Here is a 21,283-nt window from a genome sequence, read left to right as displayed (position 1 = left end):
AAAAGACCCAACTGAAGACAAGAAGAAGAAACTCAAAGCACTACTCAAACCGCTACTCATCGGAGAGAAAATAGACCAGCAGTCATACAACCATCTAGTACCAACAGCTAACGTCGTCCCCAGAATCTACAGCACGCTCAAAATACACAAACCAGGAACACCATTACGCCCCATAGTCGACAGTATTGGATCAGTAACGTATAACTTATCAAAAGCACTCACAGAAATAATCAAACCACTACTGGGACTCACAGACCAACACTGCAAAAACTCCAAGCAATTGGCAAAAGAACTAAACAACATAAAAGTCCAACAGGATGAAGTGCTCATATCACATGATGTCATATCCCTGTTCACAAAAACACCCACACAGGCCACCATACAGATAGTACAGGACAGGTTAAATGCAGACAGGACGCTCAAGAGACGCACAAACCTCACAATACAGGACATCACTCAACTCCTCGATTTCATCGCCACATCCACATATATCCAGTTCAGGAACACCATCTACAGGCAAAAGGAAGGATTTGCCATGAGGGACCCGCTATCAGACATTATGTGTGGTTTCTTCATGGAGGACCTGGAGCAGAAAGCACTGTCGACAGCTCCGGCAGAATACAAACCATCACTATGGAAACGGTATGTGGATGACATCCTGGAAAAAGTTAAGGTAGGACACCCACAACAGCTCACGGACCATCTCAACACCATAGACACCACCGGCAGCATCAAATTCACACACGAAGAGGAAACAGAACAGTCAATAGCATTTTTGGACCTGAACATACATCACACGGACAACGGAGACATCAAAATAAAGGTATATAGAAAACCCACACACACCGACTAATATCTCCTCTGGACATCCGAACATCCCACAGTACACAAGCTATCAGTCGTCAGGTCAGAAACAATAAAACACAGAAGAAAGAAAAGAAACAAAAAAGCAAACGAGAACACAGAGGAGTTGTAACACTGCCGTACATCAGAGGAGTCACAGAGTGCATCCAAAGAGCGATGAGGAAACATAACATCAACACGCCTGTCAAACCACACATGACACTTCGTCAGATCCTGGTTCATCCAAAGGACAAAATACATCCAGAAAACAAATGCAACACCCTATACGAAATTCCATGCCAATCATGCAATAAAACATACACTATATTGCCAAAAGTATTCGCTCGGCTGCGAGTGACATCCCATTCTTAAACCATAGGATTTAATATGATGTGGGCCCATCCTTTGCAGCTAGAACAGCTTCAACTCTTCTAGGAAGGCTTTCCACAAGGTTTAGGAGTGTGTTTATGGGAATTTTTGACCATTCTTCCAGAAGTGCATTTGTGAGGTCAAACACTGATGTTGGACAAGAAGGCCTGGCTCTCAGTCTCCGCTCTAATTCATCCCAAAGGTGTTCTCTCGGGTTGAGGTCAGGACTCTGTGCAGGCCAGTCAAGTTCTTCCACACCAAACTCGCTTATCCATGTCTTTATGGACCTTGCTTTGTGCACTGGTGCGCAGTCGTGTTGGAACAGGAAGGGCCATCTCCAAACTGTTCCCACAAAGTTGGGAGCATGAAATTGTCCAAAATGTCTTTGTATGCTGAAGCATTAAGAGTTCCTTTCACTGGAACTAAGGGGCCGAGCCCAACGTCCGAAAAACAACCCCACACCATAATCCCCCCCTCCACCAAACTTTACACTTGGCACAATGCAGTCAGACAAGTACCGTTCTCTTGGCAACCACCAAACCCAGACTCGTCCATCAGATTGCCAGACGGAGAAGCGTGACTCGTCACTGCAGAGAACACGTGTCCACTGCTCTAGAGTCCAGTGGTGGCGTGCTTTACACCGCTGCATCCGATGCTTTGCATTGTGCTTGGTGATGTAAGGCTTGGATGCAGCTGCTCAGCCATGGAAACCCATTCCATGAAGCTCTCTACGCACTGCTCTTGAGCTAATCTGAAGATCACATGAAGTTTAAAGGTCTCAAGCTATTGACTCTGCAGAAAGTTGGCGTCCTCTGCGCACTATGCGTCTCAGCATCCGCTGACCCCGCTCTGTGATTTTATGTGGCCTACCACTCCGTGGCTGAGTTGCTGTCGTTCCCAATCGCTTCTACTTTGTTATAGTACCACTAACAGTTGATTGTGGAATATTTAGTAGCGAGGAAGTTTCACAACTGGACTTACTGCACAGGTGGCATCCTATTACATTACTATTACAGCACCATGCTGGAATTCACTGAGCTCCTGAGAGCGACCCATTCTTTCACAAATGTTTGTAGAAGTAGTCTGCATGCCTAGGTGCTTGATTTTATACACCTGTGGTCATGGAAGTGATTGGAAAACCTGAATTCAATGATTTGGATAGATGAGCGAATACTTTTGGCAATATAGTGTATATCAGGGAGACAGGGAGGAGTTTCACTACAAGAAAAAAAGAAGACAAGAAGGAGTGCGAGAAGGAGACAGCAACAAGACAAACAAGAACAATAAAGGAAAAGGCACAACAAGAAAACTATAAATCAGCCATCACAGATCACTGCAAACGGGAAAACCATGTCATGGACTGGGAGAAGGCCAGAGTCATCCACACCGAAGAAAACAAACATCCGCGCTGGATCAGTCAGGCCATTGAGATCAGGAAGAGAGGCCCGAGGACCATCAACAGGGACGAGGGAGCATACATGATCAGCATACGGTCAGCAGAAGGCATGACCAACTTGTCAAATCTGACAGGTCGATCACGGCTTCCAGAAACAACAGCTGATAAAGACGCGTCACACCAACACCATGTGACACTCTGAAGAAGTTGGAAGTCAAACGCCGAAACATGTCAGGTAAATAAACCATACATGTCTGTGAAAAAAGAAAACATATAGAAGATCTCAGTAAGAGAAGACATAATGAACTCAATCCAACATCTACATTTCTTTGCCATTCAGGTTTGCTTAAACTCTGAACAACTAATATAAGGATCTCTGGCTCCTTACACTATGAATTCACTGCAAAAACTCAAAATCTTACCAAGATTATTTGTCTTATTTCAAGTCAAAAATGTCTTATTCCTAGTCAAAATATCTCATTACACTTAAAATAAGACATGATCACCTCAGAAGTAACTTGTTTTTAGACAATTGTCTCTTGTTTCAAGTGGAAATTTGCTTGAAACAAGTGAAAATTTGCTTGTTTCATTGGCAAAATTTGTTTCTTGTTTCAAGCTAATTTTCACTTATTTCAAGTGAATTTTCACTTTTTCCACTGGCAAATTTTGCCAATGAAACAAGCAAATTTTCACTTGTTGCAAGTGAATTTTCACTTGAAACAAGAGACAATTGTCTAAAAACAAGTTACTTCTGAGGTGATCATGTCTTATTTTAAGTGTAATGAGATATTTTGACTAGTAATAAGACATTTTTGACTTGAAATAAGACAAATAATCTTGGTAAGATTTTGCGTTTTTGCAGTGTACATTGAAGTTTGACTCAACTAATGAGATAATTTCTGCCTCCAGAACAGCTCTGCCTCTGATAACTGTATAACTATAATCCAATCTGCTTCAAATACACAAGAGACAGTAGAAGACAAAGCCTGGCACTGTGCAGTCTACTAAGACACAGAGACACAGATTTAGATGATAACATAGAGCTTACAAGAAACAACCCATGCATGATATTGTTATACATTATATGATACACAAAATTATTGATATACTCATAAAGACAGCATAGCCATGTGTGGACTAATATGCACAGACACGTATACAGTATGCATGAGCACTCATAAACAAACTCACATTGACAGAAATGGACTGCCACACACAAACATACTGACCATGAACCCAAAAATAAACAAGAGAAAGCTATTAATGTCCTGTTCCCTCATTTCCCTATGTGTATTGTGAACCTTGAACCATACTCGCTGATGGTCAGTCCACTGCTTATCAGATGATTGTTTTATTGCTCACGATAAAAATAAATAATAAAATAATAAATAATAAATGATAAAGTATGGACATTTATTATCATGGCATAAAAATCTAAGATAAGAATAAAATACAAACCATTCACCCTACTACACAGTATATTGCTTTACCATGCAACAGTCCCTGACATATTTTAAGAGATAACACATGGACTGGTGGAAAATTTCTCTAATTAACAGTGGCTTGAAGGATGGAGGAGTAAGATCAGTAGTAGTAAGCTGAACCCCAGAAAGGGATCTCAGTGGCAAACAGACCCTCTGGTTTTCCATAATTGTAGTATCATGGAATTTTTTGCAAAAAATGGGTCACATCCTACTCACGCTTCGGTTTTTCTTTTTTCTTTCTTTCTTTTTTTTTCTAAGAAAAAACGGAAAAGCATGTAATTATGAGAGAAAGGTATAATAAGTGTTGTGCTGGCACTTTTCCTCTTTATTGACTAATACACCCATGATGCATTCAGTTTAATGGTAGGGTATGATAAAATCCATGACCTTTTTAACTACAGTTTGGTTAGTAAACATTATTCTTTCATTATTAACATTATTTATTATTATGTGGCTTTGGTCAGTGTAACCACAGTCTAATCTATGGGTTAAAGTTCACAAAATACCAGGACTGGAAACAGTGCATTCAGCTCCAGTTCAAACCGCATTCAAAGCTGTTTACATCAGTCTAGGATCCTATCCTTCCTACTATAATTGGAGAGCCGTGTGTTTGTTTGTCCCACCATTCAACCCCTCTAGCTTTGGGCCACTGATCCCAAACAGAATCAGCTGAACGCAGCTCTGAATCAAATGGACTGCAGGAGATAGTTGAAACTGGACTATGGACCAGAACCAGAACCTGTATCTTGTGAATGGAAGACCGTCGAGACACGGGACCAAGACTGGTGTGTTCAACATTCCAAAGAACCCTCAGGAGAACCTTGAAAAATATAATTGTGGGGTGGTTTTCACTTTGGGACAGTGATCCCAAAGTTGGCTCCCAGGAGTTTTTGGGGTTGCTGTGTCAATTGAAAAGGATTCAGTGATCACCGAATTGATTGGACCACAGGACATAGTCAGACTGGCGTGTTCAGCATCCCTGAAAATCTTGGTTCCGAGTCACTATGAGGTTCAGTTCCAGAGATTCTACTAAGATAATTGTGTGTGTGTGTGTGTGTGTGTGTGTGTGTGTTCCTTTGTATGTCCCACCATTCCACCAATCGACATCCCCTCAATCCTCTTCAGACTTGCCTCAACACGGTTCACAGGGCCAGCTTTTGTCTGTTTTTTTTTTTTTTTTTTTTTTATCATTTCATTTTCACTGATAAATAAATTCTTGACAGTTTTACTTTAAAAAAAAAAAAAAAATCATGAGCCAGGAGAATATGACTTTTTGATTTAACTTGGACCTAGATAACAGATGCAGATTCACAGATTGGACCTTCAGATGAGGTAGTTGGTGGTCGAAAGCAATATGCATGTACTGATGCTATCAGCAGCCACAATCTATTCTTTGTGAATTTGCCCTTGACAGTGGTTAGATTGTTGCATAAGGTGTGAGGTGTACCTAAAAGTGACTACTGAGTGTATGTGAAAGGGCGCAGCAGGGGCATCACTGCTTACCTTGGGCTTTGGCACGTCGCAGCACTGAGTAGACCTCATTGCCGAAAGTAGTGTTACACTCGTAGACCACTGCGTTAGCACTGAGTCCGACAGTCTTAGCATTAGCCTTCACTCCACAGTGGTAGGCTGTAGCTGTGCTAGCGCTGTCCGCTACCTGCTTATCCACACTGTAGGTCTGTGGTGAAGAAATACCAAAACAATGAAAGAGAAAAATGAAGAGAAACACTTATTCCAGCATGCATTAGGTTCAAGGCAGGGAAACACCCCGGCAGGTCAGTAGGCTAATAAGATTATTAATTAAGCCAATGAATGCATTAATTAAGGTAACTGATGTATTAGTTGCCACGAATATGACATAATGCCATGGCAGGTAATAAAAACAGGTAGACAGCAGTGTGTGTGTGTCTCAGCCCGGATGCTCTGGACACTCAAACAGGATTTCAAAGTGTCTGTTACTTCACTTGAAAGGTGACACACAAACACAACTTCAGCTCAAAGTGATGGAAGAGCATGATAGCGACTGCTGTTACCATGGATACGTTAATTGATATCAGTCTCCTCTGTCACTGAATTTGTCTAATGTGACAGAGATGTTGTGCACTGTGAGTTGACAGCGCAATTGTTTGGAGGGTGAGATGACGGATCTCCACTCTTCATGCCTCTGTGTTAATAATCGACATCTCCAGCATGTAGAGACTGATGCCTACGCATCCATGCAGACACAAATCACTTGCAAATAACAGTGTGGACAGTCTGTCTTAAAGATTTGATTTGAGAAACAAATCTGATTTGCCTGCTGTCTGAACAAGTCCAGTGTGGCCAGAGCTGAGATATCTGTGTCCTTGGATTACAACTTTCCTTTGTCATTGCCAGTTTTATTTATTTCAAACAAGCTATTGTATGTTTTCTTTAAAAAAAAAAAAAAAAAAAAAAAAGTTCATAAAAAACAAACAAAATCGATGAATATAAAACAATTAAAGCACAAGTTACAAAACAATTTATAAAATATGAAGACAATATAAAATATATAAATATATAAAATTATACTAAGAATAAAAGCACACAAACATTACAACAACCTTAATTAAAAAACAAAACAAAAAAAAAGCAAAATTCATGCATTCCTAATGCTATAAGTTGGTTAGAGGATATTTAAATTGATTCAGATGGATTAGCTCATCTAATATTAAAGTTTAAGTATACTGTTCTTTTTGTGGAGCATAAAAAATATATATGTAGTTTTAACACAGACTTTTTAGGTAGTTGCACAAGGTCAACCGGCAAGTGCTTCTGGTTATTTCATCACATAATCATAAGAGAGGCCAGCGCGAATTTTGGGGGGAATTGGCTGCATTTTGGAGGAGATATGTGCACAAGTGTGTTTTACCACCATGTAAGTGAATTTCTTTACCTTATAATTTTTTGACTACTGAACTGTTTCATATTGCCTAAAACATAGCACTGATTCAAAACATTTAACTAAGTCATAGTGAGTGCTAGACAGGTTTGAGACCAGTGACTACACAATGGGGTTGGTTGTAACGCAGTGTTACAACTAAGCCACAATAAAAACAACTGCATATTTGCCACTAACATAAGAGTAACGTTATCTACGTAGTGTAGCTGTGCGTGCGCGTCCGTGCACACGCGTGTGCGCGTCCGTGCACGCGTCCGTGCACGCGTGTGTGCGCACAAGGTGGAGCATGTGTGTGTGGATATAACATGTGAGCCTCTATCATCATGGAGGAGTCTAAATAAATAAATAAATATACATATATATACATACCTACATATAAATACAATTAAAGATAAAGATCCAATACATAAATATAAATACTAATTACAATTATCACTCTCATTCACTTTCCAGGTTCTTGCTCCAAGAGGAAAACGCCAGATTGGGGCCATGACCTCTGGAGAGAGAGGGAGTTTAGTGACTGTGTTCCTGATAAGAGCAATAGTCAATATTATGTCTGTTCACTTAAAAAAAAAAAAATATATATATATATAGATATATAATAAAAGTATTTTTTTTGTCATTATTCGTCATCAGTCATCATTATTATTGATAGATAGCCCACAGTGGCATACCTGAGTTTTCGGGGCCCACCCTGCAAGCTTGAACCTCCCCCACACCCCCCTCAGAAAAAAGTGTGTAAAAAGCTGATATTTCATGCTTTTGGAGCCATTTCCAGTGCATTTTTAACTGCGAAATTTGCAAAGTTACACTAATATTGAGGGCCCCTCACCCTGGGGGGGGGGGGGCCCTGCACCCCGGGGGGGTGGGGGACTCCACTACGCCACTGATGGCCTACACAATCAGTATCCCCCAGTAGAATATAGATGAGATTGTATTAAACTGTGTTAAACCAAACCTTTCTATAAGTGTTACAACTAAGACTCGCTTCGTTACAATTAACCCCACCTGTGGGGTTAATTGTAACATTTCTCTTCTTCCACTTAGGGTGAAATTCCACGGACATGGTAGGTTCCAGAAACAAAGTTAAAGTGTTCATTCGTAGCAGAGATGTGTATGTTGCTTGTATAAAAAAATGAGTTCTCTAACTCCTACATATCCTACATTTTTTTGCATTTGGCCTGAAACGTTAGGTTGTACCCCTCGCTCCCCTATTAATTCTTGATAACTAGTTAGTCTTGGGACCTAGTGAAATGTACAGACGATCTACCATTAAAAAGATGAGTGACATACCCAAGACGTTCACCAAGAAGGGCTTTGTAAATAAATAGAATGGCACACCTTTTTTAATATGCATGAAGCTGGACTGATAAGTCACATAAGCCAAAACAGCTTGTGTTCTGCCACTTAGATAATCTGCAAACCAGTTTCACAATTTTTCACCCCTTCCTTTTATCCAAAGGCAGGGCATTTGCTGCCTTTCAAATGTCAGGTATACTTTGTGTTATCACAGTCAAATGAAAAATATAAGCTAAGCATTAAACTACAAAAAGAGCTGCTAACAATAAAAGCCCTGGGTCTAACTGATCAGTCCCAGTGCACTTTTTTGGGTCAATAGAGCAAAGATCATTAAACACTTCAAGATCTGTAAGGGGCTTAGGAGATAAGGTCTGAGTGCCCAAATATTTATTTGTCCAGAAAGGTGCATTGTGATCAGGGACAATGAGAGACAATTGTGCATTTTCAAAGAAAATAATTGAATTCATCACATATTTTCTTTTCAACTGAGGCAGTGGTAGAACCTTCATCAATTGTATTTGGTAAGGATGAATTTGGATTAAGTGATATTAATTGAACTGTTTTGCAAAAAATTGTCAGATTTCCTTTACATCCAGAAAGTGCAGAGATGCAAAATGATGATTTGGCATTTTGAATAACAGTGAGACACCTATTACGCTGTTGCCAAAAATAGTGCTAATCAGAGGATGATTTGTGCTTTCCTTTCTATGTATCATTTCAGCAATATCCGAGTAAAAACCAGTGACTGCTTTTGACCCTGAATTTCTTAAAAGGTGCATGCTTGTCTGTAATGTAATTAAATATATTTCTACAGTAATCAAGGGCTGACAGTGGCTCGGAAATTGCCATGGTAAACCCAGTGTCACTATGGTATAAATCAAACAAAAATGCTTGCTTAGATAAGTGTTTGAAATTCCTTTTTACAATAATATGTGGTTTGGATCTTTTGTTTTACTGGGCAGTGGTCACTGAAGTCAAGAGTAAAAATACCACTGGATTTATAATGCTGAGGTCCGTTGGTTAAAATAATATTTTTACATTTTTTGGGGTCAGGCAGAATAGGGGATGAAATAAGATGCATCAGTTTAAATTTGAACCACAGATTTTTTTAAAATTATCATAAACATTTGTTAACCAATTAATGTTCATATCAACCAGGATAAGAAGATGAACTATCATCAAAACTGAAAATCAAATCAAATAAATCACCTATTGCCTCCGCAGGTGCAGAGAGAGAATGGTCACACCCAATAACCAGTAGCTTTTCAGGATTGTTTTCCCCAGACATTTACTGCCAAGAGCTCAAAGCATTTCGGCTTAGATACAGATGAGGTACAGGCAGAGAAACAACTTTTGAATGGCAACTCCTCCTCCATCACGTCTAAATATGTTAAAACTGCCACAAATACAAATATCAGCACTTTTGACTTTGTCCGACAACCATGTTCCAGAGAACACAAATATGCCAGGATCAGTTTGTCGCCTCCATACTCTAATATAATCCATTTTAGAAATAGGGTTATGCACCTTGATATGAACAATTCCAAAGCCCTTGTGACGCAAGAAACATTGCATGCACAAATTCGCAGCCTGACCTCCCTCTGAATGTACACCATGACCTCCAGAGCCACAAGCAGTGCGACTGAAAAGCGGGGAAAATGGTAACGGGTTATGTTTCCAAACCAGGGTCATGGCCCTTTGACTTGCTTTCTTTTGTGGCAAGGAAACAGTCCGACCATCATCTAGTTGTTTAAATCAGCACATCCAATACTAGAATATTAAAAACAAAGGGAGTGTCATAAAAATGGTTTGGACTCACCAAGTCTATTTGCTGGGATGACAGAGATGTGACACACAGGTAGGCTTGTGGCCGGTGACCCGAAGTGGCCATCTCTGCATTTAAGCATGGGGCAGAGAATAGTCAGTTTGAGGAGGCATTTAAAACTATAGAATATGTTGTCCATTAACATCCAGACACCTAAGCCGTTGGCGTGGATGCCATCATTCCTTAGTTAAAGTTAACATTATCAATAAAAACAGCATGAAAAGCTTATTGGAGCCAGGTGTGCAGGCTAAGGATCCTGCTAAAACAAGCAATGCCTCTCTTAAAAGGAGCGACTGAACCAAGATAAAAATCTGTTTCCAAGAGGCTTTACAAAAATCTAACAGCCTGGTAAGATCATGCTTTAAAATTTCTGATGTCTGGTTGGGAATATCATTACAGCCAACATAGGTAATTGCATTTCATATGCAAGAGTATTTGGCCAACAAACCAGAAACCAGAACCAGAATGTCTGTAACCTTCGATCCCATTGGGTCACCACAGATCTCTTAATGTTCCTTACGCCTAAATCTCCAACAATGAGTGCAGTTGGAGGAGAGACTGGTGGTGGTGTGTGGTGTGAGGGAGCAGGTAGGAAATGGCGGCCCATAGAGTGAACCAAAGGCTTCATGCTCCATGGCACTGCTGACTCCATGAAAGAATGCGCCACATGGAGCTGCACCCTGGCCCATGCTCAGAGTGCACTGTACCAATATGCAGCTCAGGTCAGTGAAGAGCAGGTGGCTACATCCCTCCCCAGTGGATAGCCTGAGAGCTGGCAGGCATCACGTGCAGAGGCAATGAAGAGGAGCCCGTCACTGGCTCGGGGCTCCAATGCGCAGCCAGCATGGGTTGCTTGGGTCCAGGAGACCAACAGGCCAATGGGGGGAATTTCTGCAGATGCTGGATGTTGTTATTTCTGAGCTGGATCTCTTGAGGCTGTTGAGAATGGTAAAACCGCCTGGTGTCTCTGCCAACAACAACCCAGCCCTCAGTAGGCTTGGTGGCAGGTGTCTAGAGCAGGATCCAGAGATCCTCAGTCAGACCAGGGGCAGCCTCTGGAGCTCCAATGTGTTTATTTAGCTAATTATTTATTCTTTATTTTCTCAGTGTTCATTCTTCAAATTGGATGACAATGTATAATAATGCAGAATATTCTTTAATAAAGTTACTTGTTTAAGAAAGCAGCCTTCTGAGTATCTTTGTATAGTCATATTGGTGCAAAATCAGTCTGTTTTCATTACAGCTCAAAAAATTCACTGCATCAGCTTCCATAATGGTAATCAGTGAATTTTTCCCTTCTAAAATCAGTATTTGTACTGGTCTCAAAAATCCCATATCAGTTGAGCACCAGTGGACAGTCAGGGGAGAAGGTCATACTGGCCCTGTCCTGGACATTGCAACCTGTGGAGCCCAGGACAACAGGTTGTTTTGCAGGGTGGTAACAGCTGAGAACTGTAGGACAAGTTTGTCTTTCTGCTTGAGTTTAGCCTCACGACTGAGAGATTTTTTGTTTCATCTTTGAGCAGATAAGATGACACACACAGCCATCACTTTAAAATAGTCCTTAAAAACCACATCCAGTGGTTAAATCCTTAATCCTGTTAAAAGATATAGGTAAAAAGAACAACACTGAGAGAGTGCAATGTAAAAAGAGGCTGCAAACTGGATAAAAAATCATATGCAAGCACATGCGCAAAATGCCTGTGTCAACTGAGGGTCAGGGTTGTAGTCCCCATAAACTGTTTGGGTGGCCACTTAGACTGACCTGAGTCAGACTGTAAAGACACCGGCCATTCAGGCAACACTGAGGATCTACCCAAGTATGGAAACAGTTGAGGTTTTATGCTTGGCCATGTGGCTGATCTTTTATATGACTGTAATTCTATGCTTAATGTTTCCTGCCTTCATCACATTGTCTGCCTTTTCAGTAAAACTATGGATTTTAGCAAAACCCCTCAAAACTGTCGAGGATTTAACAAAGCAGGAGTAGGACAGACTGAGGCAAGCTGCAACATGTTCAGAGAACAAAGCCTGTGGAAGATGGACACACAATTTGCAGGTGACCCAGCCATTTATCAATGGAAGTATTATCCTGCAGGGCACCCCTCTCTCTCTCTCTCTCTCTCTCTCTCTCTCTCTCTCTCTCTTTGTCCCTAATTTTTTCTTCTGATTCTGGGCAAGTGCACACATACATAACACACTAACATACAACACACATCACATGTAACACAAAGACACATACATCCACCTGCATATCCACACAATACCTCTCTCTCTCTCCCTCTTTCTCCCTCTCCCTCTCACCACACACACACACACACACACACACACACCATTTAACAACACCCAGAGATGACAGAGTTCAGAGTTCATCCTTTGAGCATGTGCACTGATAAGAGTGGTGACAGATATGTGTGTATATGCGTGTGCGCATTCGTGTGTGTCCTACTCAGAGGTCACAGAGTGCAATAGGGTAGTGTGTTTGCAGCGTGTGCACTTTTGTATCTGCAATAAGAGCTGCACTCAAGTTAATAAAGGCTATAAGGGACTTTTTAGACTTTCCAATGAACCACTGCCACGAAGCAAACTTTCAAAATACAAAATAAGAAGAGTGGTATAGCCTACCATTCATAAAGGTAATTGTCTCTTACTTATTTACTCAATAACTGTGCTGTTGACAAAACACTGCAAACTTAATAACTGTTTTTGGCTCTGCACATTAGAAAATGAGATTAGAATGCCACCACAGAGATCTAATAAAATGCCACTAAAGTTAATACAGAAATGCTCATTCATCCATATATGGTGCCAATGTATAATTAAAACAATAAGGAATATGGAAAAGATAAAAGATTTTTTCCAGCATGGATGCAGAAAACAGACCAAATTTACCGGTTAAGCCTCTGTGACTGGTTTTAAATGATGCACTCCCGCATGTGCAGTAGATAGGAGAAAAACAGACTGAAAAGACAGCAGTGTTCATTAAAACAAGGCTGCTTCTTTTACAGAGCGATGGGCAATGGGCAAATGGATCTTTCCACTGAGCTGGGAACCAGGATAAATCCAACTTCCTACATGGAAAAGTGCCAAGGAACACCAGTTTGCCAAACTCTCTGACATCACCACAAAATGGCAGAACAACACAGTCGACAATAAACAAACCATCTCTCTGACTGGATTTTTATTTGAAAACAAGTTCAGCTTTGATCTTTCCTTTTCTGTAGTCTTTACTTTACAGTGGTATAGGGTTAGAGCAGAGTTTTCCCTTCATTTGATGAACAGACCTGGCACTAATCAGTGAAGGGGACTAGCTGTAGCTAGCCTGGCTAACCTTAGTGGCTAACATTACAGTAGGTATGGTCTCTCATTAGCTGTCATTTACTGTCAGTGGACAGGTTTTTTTCAGGGCGTCCATGTCGTCTGCAATGGAACACATTCAGCACGAAGGTGGGTTCCAACTCAGAAGTTGGAACATCTGACTGTCAGTGGAAAGCTCCATAAAACAGCTGATTCAGCTGTGGTATAAACCGGGCTTGATGAAACACTACTGCCTCTTGCAAACTGGGTATGGCAGGATAACTCATATTGTATATTTGGATGGACTGTGTTACCCCTGAGGTTTACCACCTTAGACAGAGCCAGGTATGGGAAGCTGTCCATGGCCAGCACCATCTCCTCCCCAGACCCGCCCTCCATCTGACCTCGCAGGATCCGAGCCGCCGACACCGTGGACACTCCCATTCCTGACAGGGAGAGAGCGGGAGTCAGGTGAGGGTTACTGATAGTTTTAATGTTTGGCATTAAAGCCTCATCGGGTGGTTTTGAAATTTATTTGCAAACTTTTGTTTGGAACAGCCAGTTTTGATTTACTATTCTCATTCTTGTGATAAACATGCATTTTAGCTTTAGTCATATTTTAGTCATTTAGGTTTTACAAGTTTTAGTTTAATTTTTGTCTACAAGAACTACTGTAGTTTTAGCCACAGAAAACTAAGTTATATTCTATCTATTTTTTTTTTTTTTTTTTTAGCTTCTTGCATTTTGTTGTTATATTTTTATTATTAAAAGTCAAGTTTGTCCATATGTCTCTTCTTTCCCCCTCCCAAAAGCAGGCTGTTGCAAAGACATAGGGGTTTCATCCAGCTATCATTAATAACACCATTAGATCTGTGCTATTCAGTGCTCTTCACTTTTGTGCCCATGCAAACCAATGACTGGATCCCTTCCAAACTGGCAAACTGATGTCCGAAGTTATGTTATCGTTCATCTGTGCCTGAGATTTTCACCTTCGATATCCTCCATGATATTTAAGTCTTTGATCAGCTGAGGGCAGACTGCAGTCTCCTAGCTCTTGCTGCCTTTCGCCATGCTGTTTGCCATGTCCTTCTCCCCGCTTGCAGGTAACCATAACAACAAAGACGCCCCAGGATTCATTGCGAATCGAGCACACGCAGACGTAACTGACTATTCCGGTATGCGACTAAGGTGTTTACATGCCACAGTATTCCAGTTGGAACAGGCATATGCCAGTGGTCTTATTTGGAATTCTCTCCAACCGGAATATGACCTTAATCGGGTTTGGTGCGTGTTTACATGACTCGTGCGCAACTGGAATATTGCGGATATTCTGAATAATACAGGAATATGGTGTGCATGTAAACATACTCAATGTCCAGACTCTGATTCTCTTCTCTGGATTTCATAGGGCAGCAAATGGTGTAAGCAGCAGTAGTGTCCCTACTCACTCCTTCAAGCAGCGCAAGGTGGGGTGGGAGGTGTTGGCAGTGCATTTGATTAACACTAAGATGGGGGGTGAGGGGTACAAATCACATTTAACAAAATAAAATGCAACTGCCTTGCAATTATAGCTTTTTGTGAACAGCTTTAAATAATAGGTTGTAATGAAATCAAAAATAATGGTGTTCTTTACTTCTACCAGATACAAAATGACTTAAATAATGTTGAAGTATTAGTTTAAAAAAATATATGTTAACTAGACAGTGTATTCTGGTCAGATTACTAATGCGTGTTGAACCTAATATGTACAGTGATCATCTTAGCTGTTTATAATAACTGCACTGATTGTGTCATTACTATTTTAAAATGATAAATAGTGGTGGTGGGGATGGGGGTGGGGGTTACTTTAACATGATTGTTTTATTCATATTTTGGATGACGCAATTTCGATGTTTCTAAACTTGTGATTATGTGGTTAGGGTGGTTAGGGTTGTTATCTCTGCCACCTGTTGTATCTTGTCCCTCTGAAATGGAGGCAAAATGTGCTCGCAGTTGCACAGACTAACAAAGAACATGACTGAGAGCATTTTGTGCATGGAAAGATGAGGTCAAATGAAAAAGTAAGACAAGTGTGACTCTTTGTTTAGAATACATCCGATGTATCACAAGATAATTTAATGCAAGGTATATGCAGGAATCTTGAAGTTAATTTTAATACCTTTTTAAGACTTTTTCCAAGACCTTCTCAATATTTTTTAATACCTCACGGCCACTTCAAGCTGTAACCATTTACATCAGTGATATTTTTAACTTAACAGTTTTAGTTTGTGATAAAGACTATAGACCACTATGATACAACAAAATTCAGTTAGTCAATTCCCATTGACACAATGCTTATCTTCTTCTTGCATAATGTACAATATGCCTCCCTGACATTCCCCTCGACTGGCTGCAGCCAGTCTTTGAAGTTCGGCATTTCCAGCCAGGACGCTGCAAATTTGCACTTTTGCATTATGTTACCGTTCAGCCATCCATGCGTTCACCAGCTCTCTTCTGTTTTTGCGAGGCTTCATGTAACATTTCGGTGCGTTAGTAATATGCACTGGGAGCGCCAGAGCGTACTTTGTGCTTCTGAATTTCCACCCACCTGCCCGCTCGCTCTGCCGCTCTCAGAGACAATTAACAAACACACCCACAATAGCCTAGTTTTTTATGTACCTGTTCATCTTTGTTTTTTAATAAAAATGAATAAATTCACACACTTTTACGATGTTTTTGGGACTCAAACTCTTGGACAGCTAATTCAGAAAAAATACTTTCAAAATTTAAGACTTTATAAAGTCGTGATAAGACTTTTTAATACTTTTTAAGGGTCTTAATTTTCCCAAAACTGATTTATCACCTTTTAATACTTTTCAAGACCCCGCGGATACCCTGTAATGAATAAGTTGAGCACAGTGTTGTCTTAAAGATGCCATCAGGAACATTACAATAACATTACAAAGATTAGCAAACTTTGTAGACAAAGTCACAAAGTGGTCTTGCAGTGGGCCTTGAAGACAGTGGCATCTCACAAACCAACACTGACTGCTGCAGGTTACTATGTGGACTAAAACATTTTCAACTTCTTTTAACACAGTTCAGTCCACGCCACTTTTCAGAGACCTGCAAAGTTCAAGACAATTTGAGGTCTTATTTTGCCCTAGCCTTTGCCCTTGGCTTTGAAAAGTCGTGCTTAAGTAAATCTCTCTCTTCGTTGCCCTGAACTTTCCCTCAAATATCACAGTTGTAAAATGAAGAACAAGCTTTTGCCAGAGAATTCCTGCAGGAAAATGCGATGAAACTCGTGCCATGACCACCCAGAAATGTAATGTAAGTACGCCTGATTAAGAGCAGAGCTTCTGGCAGCTAACAGGAAAAAACTCCTAAATCTCTGTGCCTTTAAACAGCTGCCCTTACAAAAACTGGTCTCATGGCTCAGCAGCCGTAAATATACGGCTCAAGTGACATTCGCTTGCTTGAAATTCTCCAATCAAATGCAATCCAGATGGAAATTTCCCTTAATTGCTGTTGAAATGCTTTTGCTAGATGATGGAGTTTCTGAGTGACAGGCTGTGCTGCTAAAGGAGGCCACATCTGGAGATGGCATGTCTGCACTTACGCCGCTTCACCTACCGTCACCCAGGAACAGGATGAGGTTCTTGGCCCGGTGCTCCCGGGGGCGGAGTTTCAGCGCGGCGTCCAGCGTTTCCCTGGCCTGAGCGTTCCAATAGGCTGGCTCTTTCTCCCGCTCATATCGCACTGCTCCATGAAAACACACACAGATGAGAAGTGTAGAGAAGCGGATTACTGTGTGTGTGGATGAATGGATATTGCAGGGGACATCGCTCAAAGACAGAGGACATGGCATACGCGTGATAGCGGGTTTTAAGGCTCATTTATGCTCAATGTAAAGTACAGATACGGACACGGATAGAGCCTTCTGTCTGTACTGTGCGTTCATTTTGTCCGGATGTCTGCACGTTTTCAGGAAGCTTACAAATACAGATGAAACAGCTGCATCACTGCAAATGGCGTGGGCAGTATAGCCACTAGTTAAGGAGAGACCGGTCTTCGAATGAGACACGAAGAAGTCAGTCTCTCTCATTTGTAATATCAGAGAAAAAAACTCTCTGTCCTCCTGTCATGATGTATTCAGTGACCTCATAGACCACCACCATCTACAACACTGCCTCCAGTTTTGCCTCTTTGTAGCGGGTCCATTATCACGACCTCTTCCACTGTCGCAGTGCTTTTTGTTGTCAGAAACTTTGGACTCTGAGCTGCCCTCTAGTGGATTTGTTGCTGAACATCCATGCCAACGTAAAGGACGCATGGAAGCATGTGGGCAGAGACGTTTACAATGTTTCAAATGGGCATGCCAATTTTCATATGTAAAGGGAGTATAAATGAGCCTTTAGTGCACCTGTGTGTGAAATGCTAGCATGTGCAGAACGGTGAGGTCTCAGGCACAGAACTGGTTTAAAGGGATAATTCACCGTTAAATGTTATAATTAGGGTTGTCCCGATCCAATCATGTGACCGGAAATCGGGGCCAATCACATGACTGAAGACTCGATCGGGACTCGGACGTTATGTCCCGATCAGGTATCGGATAAATAATATATATACATATGTATATTTATTGTTATTATTTTTAATCACATTTCGATATATGGGCTATTAGTGATAAAAAATAAATGAGAATAAAATACCAACGTTTACAGGCCGGGTCTGTCTGTGACAGACACCACTGACCAGCGCATGCGGGGAACACGGCAGTACGCAGCAGTTTGTTTTGAAGCTGAGGTGTGTGATATCAGAGAAACTCTAATACAGTAGACTCTGGTGATATGCTGCTACTATCACGGACGGAATCGCGCAATTAGCCAAATAAAACGGAAACCGACTCCAAAAGGCAGATAAACTTTCCAGCTACAGCAGCGCACTGACATAGATTGTGAAACAGAGCGAAGAGGTGCCACTCCGCTGTATTTTTCGCTGGCTAACAGCAGCACACTGGCTTAGCTTGTCTATTCAAAGAAGAGGTATCACTTTGGCTTATTTTTCGATCTATGTTATCACATGCATACTACTGCTCATTCACTGGTAGCTGAATTGTTAGGTCTGTTTGATAAGCAATTTACATTGTTAAAACAAATAATAATTTAACATATTGTTACAGCAAAAAGTACTCTGTCAACCCTCAGGTGAAATAATTACTGATACATCCTCCTATCATTTTTGTTCAATCATTAATAACATATCATTTCCTGGTTTTATAGAAGTATCGGATCGGGACTCGGTATCGGCAGATACTCAAAATCAAATGACTTGGACGCGGACTCGGGGGCAAAAAAACGTGATCGGGACATCCCTAGTTATAATTATTTATCTTCCCCTCCCAGGTGTTCTGTAGGACAGTAGTGGTGCTATCTTCATCTCATTGTTACTGAGTGCTGGATACTGGCTGGATGCTCCACATGCTAACTGTTAGCCTCCTGCCATTGAGCTGGACTTCCCCCCAGCTAACATTCTGAAAAATAACCAACTAAATCCTGTCAAACTGTTAAATAAACAAGTTTAATGATTGAGTTTAATGATATACAGCAGAATTTTTACTGAACAAAATGGCGTAGAAAAAACATTGAACAAAACAGTTACACAGTATAACTAGAAGAACTCTGTGGCGGCTACTGCTCCTCCTGAAGTTACTGGATATTTGCGGGTGTTCATGATGGGTAAAGTACAGTTTTAAATATTCATTTAAAACAATGTAAAACAGTTACTTGGTAGCTGTTTGGGAAAGCGACACTTAAAAGTGAAAGCTTCTTTGAGCGGATTAAGAATGTTAGCTGGGGGGAAGACCAGCTCAGTGGCAGGAGGCTAACAGTTAGCATTTGGAGCATCCAGCCAGTATCCAGCACTCAGTAACAATGAGAGGAAGGAAAGGGGGAATGAAGTGAACTAATATCAATTTTTTGAGTGAACCAACCATGTAAGTGCATTCGGTGTGTATATGAGTGAGTGAGTGTGAGTGTGTGTGTGTGTGTGTGTGTGTGTGTGTGTGTGTGTGTGCGTGTCTGTGCATGCATGTCTTTGAAATATAAGTATGGCCTGAGGTTGGACGGAGCAGAGACGAGAAGGGGGATTTCTGAAAAGGCGTCAAAATGATGAAAACAGACAAGAGGACACTTCGGTTGCTGTCCATTCATGCCCGCCGAGAGGCATGCAGTGAGGGAGGGAAGTCAAAAAGGAAAATTCCTAACACCAATGGAAAATCAAACACTCTATCCAGTATTTCATAACACATTACATAAACAGGTAGACGTGCACAAAAATACCCTACCCAAACATACACACTTTTGTGCATGGGTACTAACACAGGTTAATACTCCTACACACCTGAGCGCTTACTCACAAACCCATGCAGAAGTTTAAGCCCTGTGGCAGACCCACACTCGCTCTCTCACACACACATCCTTTTCCAGCATGCAAACTTCACCTCTTAGTCACCCACTCCCGGAGGCTGAGGTTACCTGCTCGAGTCACTCTGTGTGTTAGTCTGTCTGCCCACAAAGGGCTACGAATATCCTCGCCACAGACAACAATAATAACTCTGTCGTCTCCTCACCTTGGCTATCCACAACGGCCCGGTCCGCGGCCAGCAGGATGGGGCCCAGGAGGAGGAGCAGGAGCCTGAGGGACCAGCTCTGTGTCATCTGCATCCCTGACCCCAGCAACCTGGAGGCTGAAGAGGCTGACACAGAGAACAACACACTGAGACAGGGAGACAGAAGCAAAGAGAGAGAGAGAGAGAGTGTGTGTGGCTGCTAAGACCTCCGGCCCTGCCTTTTTAAAGCCCCGCTGGGTGTGTTGTAAGGAAGGGCCCACGCCAGCTCATAGGCTTAGAGCCACAAAAGAGGAAGAGAGAGAGTGTGTGTGAGAGGGAGAGAGAGAGAGAGAGGAAGAGAGGAGTCAGGAGAGAGAGCTACAGACAGAGGCAAGGACCACACAAGAGCGCTGTAGCATCGCATCCCCTCTACTCGCTTTGATTCCTGAAATAGCACCACCCCCTTTTTTTAAAAAATTGTTTTAAAAGGTTTCTCTCATATATTTCTCTCTTTTCCCGGCTCCCTCACTCTGAAGTGTGTATGTTAGAATAGTCCTTTGATGTGGTAAATGCATAATGGCTCTTTTTATGCAGCAGCTGATTTAACTGAGAGAAAAAAAATGGTTGCCCAATTTGTGTTGGCATTCGTCATGATACAAATCATAACGGCTTCTCTTTCCATTTCTCTTCCCTCCATCGCCTGGAAAAACAGTCCAAGGGCAGAGAGAAAGAATGAGGTCCAACCTATTCTCGGGAATATCATGATTGAGTCATGATGTGTTCTGCTTTTCATGTCGGGGAGATGGTCATATTTCCACTTTCCCCTTCTCTGAATCTTTGCATTTTTAAAAGACCCCAATATTTTCCCTCTCTCACCAAGTCAAGTTGGCCCTTTTTTCCATGGGAAGTAAAGTGGGGATAGCATTTTTCTTTCGTGAGGTAGTGGAGACCGCCTGCAGAATGAAAATGGGTCTTTTTTGGTACAAACATAACAGTTTATGTGTGAAATGAGGTGAGTTGTGCCAACTTTGTTCAATGCGGCCAGAAGAACCAAATTCCCTATGTACAGCTCCTACTGCATGAACCCGGGAGGCTGAATCTTGTTACAATGTAGAGCTCCAGAACTCCTCTGCTTTCTGCCAGCTACTCACCTACTGCCAACAGGGGTTTGCAGTCACATGTGCCTAATCAAGACTCCAATAAAATCATAGCAGCACACTGGTTAAAGAGGCCTCACATGATGCAGCCCACACCACAA

General features: G+C 41.5%; 1 protein-coding gene across 1 annotated transcript in view; it reads right to left on the bottom strand.

Moving 5' to 3' along the window:
* The window catches only part of alpi.1 (alkaline phosphatase, intestinal, tandem duplicate 1), a 39,120-nt gene that overhangs the window by 11,610 nt on the left and 6,227 nt on the right, over positions 1–21,283 (bottom strand). The window contains exons 2-5 of the mRNA XM_030049633.1: positions 20,047–20,172; positions 17,049–17,174; positions 13,764–13,879; positions 5,596–5,770 (exon numbers count right to left, since the gene is read on the bottom strand). Coding sequence (XP_029905493.1) covers positions 5,596–5,770; positions 13,764–13,879; positions 17,049–17,174; positions 20,047–20,172 — 543 coding nt within the window. The remainder of the gene's footprint in view (positions 1–5,595; positions 5,771–13,763; positions 13,880–17,048; positions 17,175–20,046; positions 20,173–21,283) is intronic.

Source organism: Myripristis murdjan, chromosome 4 (assembly GCF_902150065.1).
Source record: "Myripristis murdjan chromosome 4, fMyrMur1.1, whole genome shotgun sequence".
In the NCBI taxonomy this organism is placed as follows: Eukaryota; Metazoa; Chordata; class Actinopteri; order Holocentriformes; family Holocentridae; genus Myripristis; species Myripristis murdjan.
The sequence above is the reverse complement of the archived record's forward strand: the minus strand, read 5'-3'. Positions and strand labels throughout refer to the sequence as shown.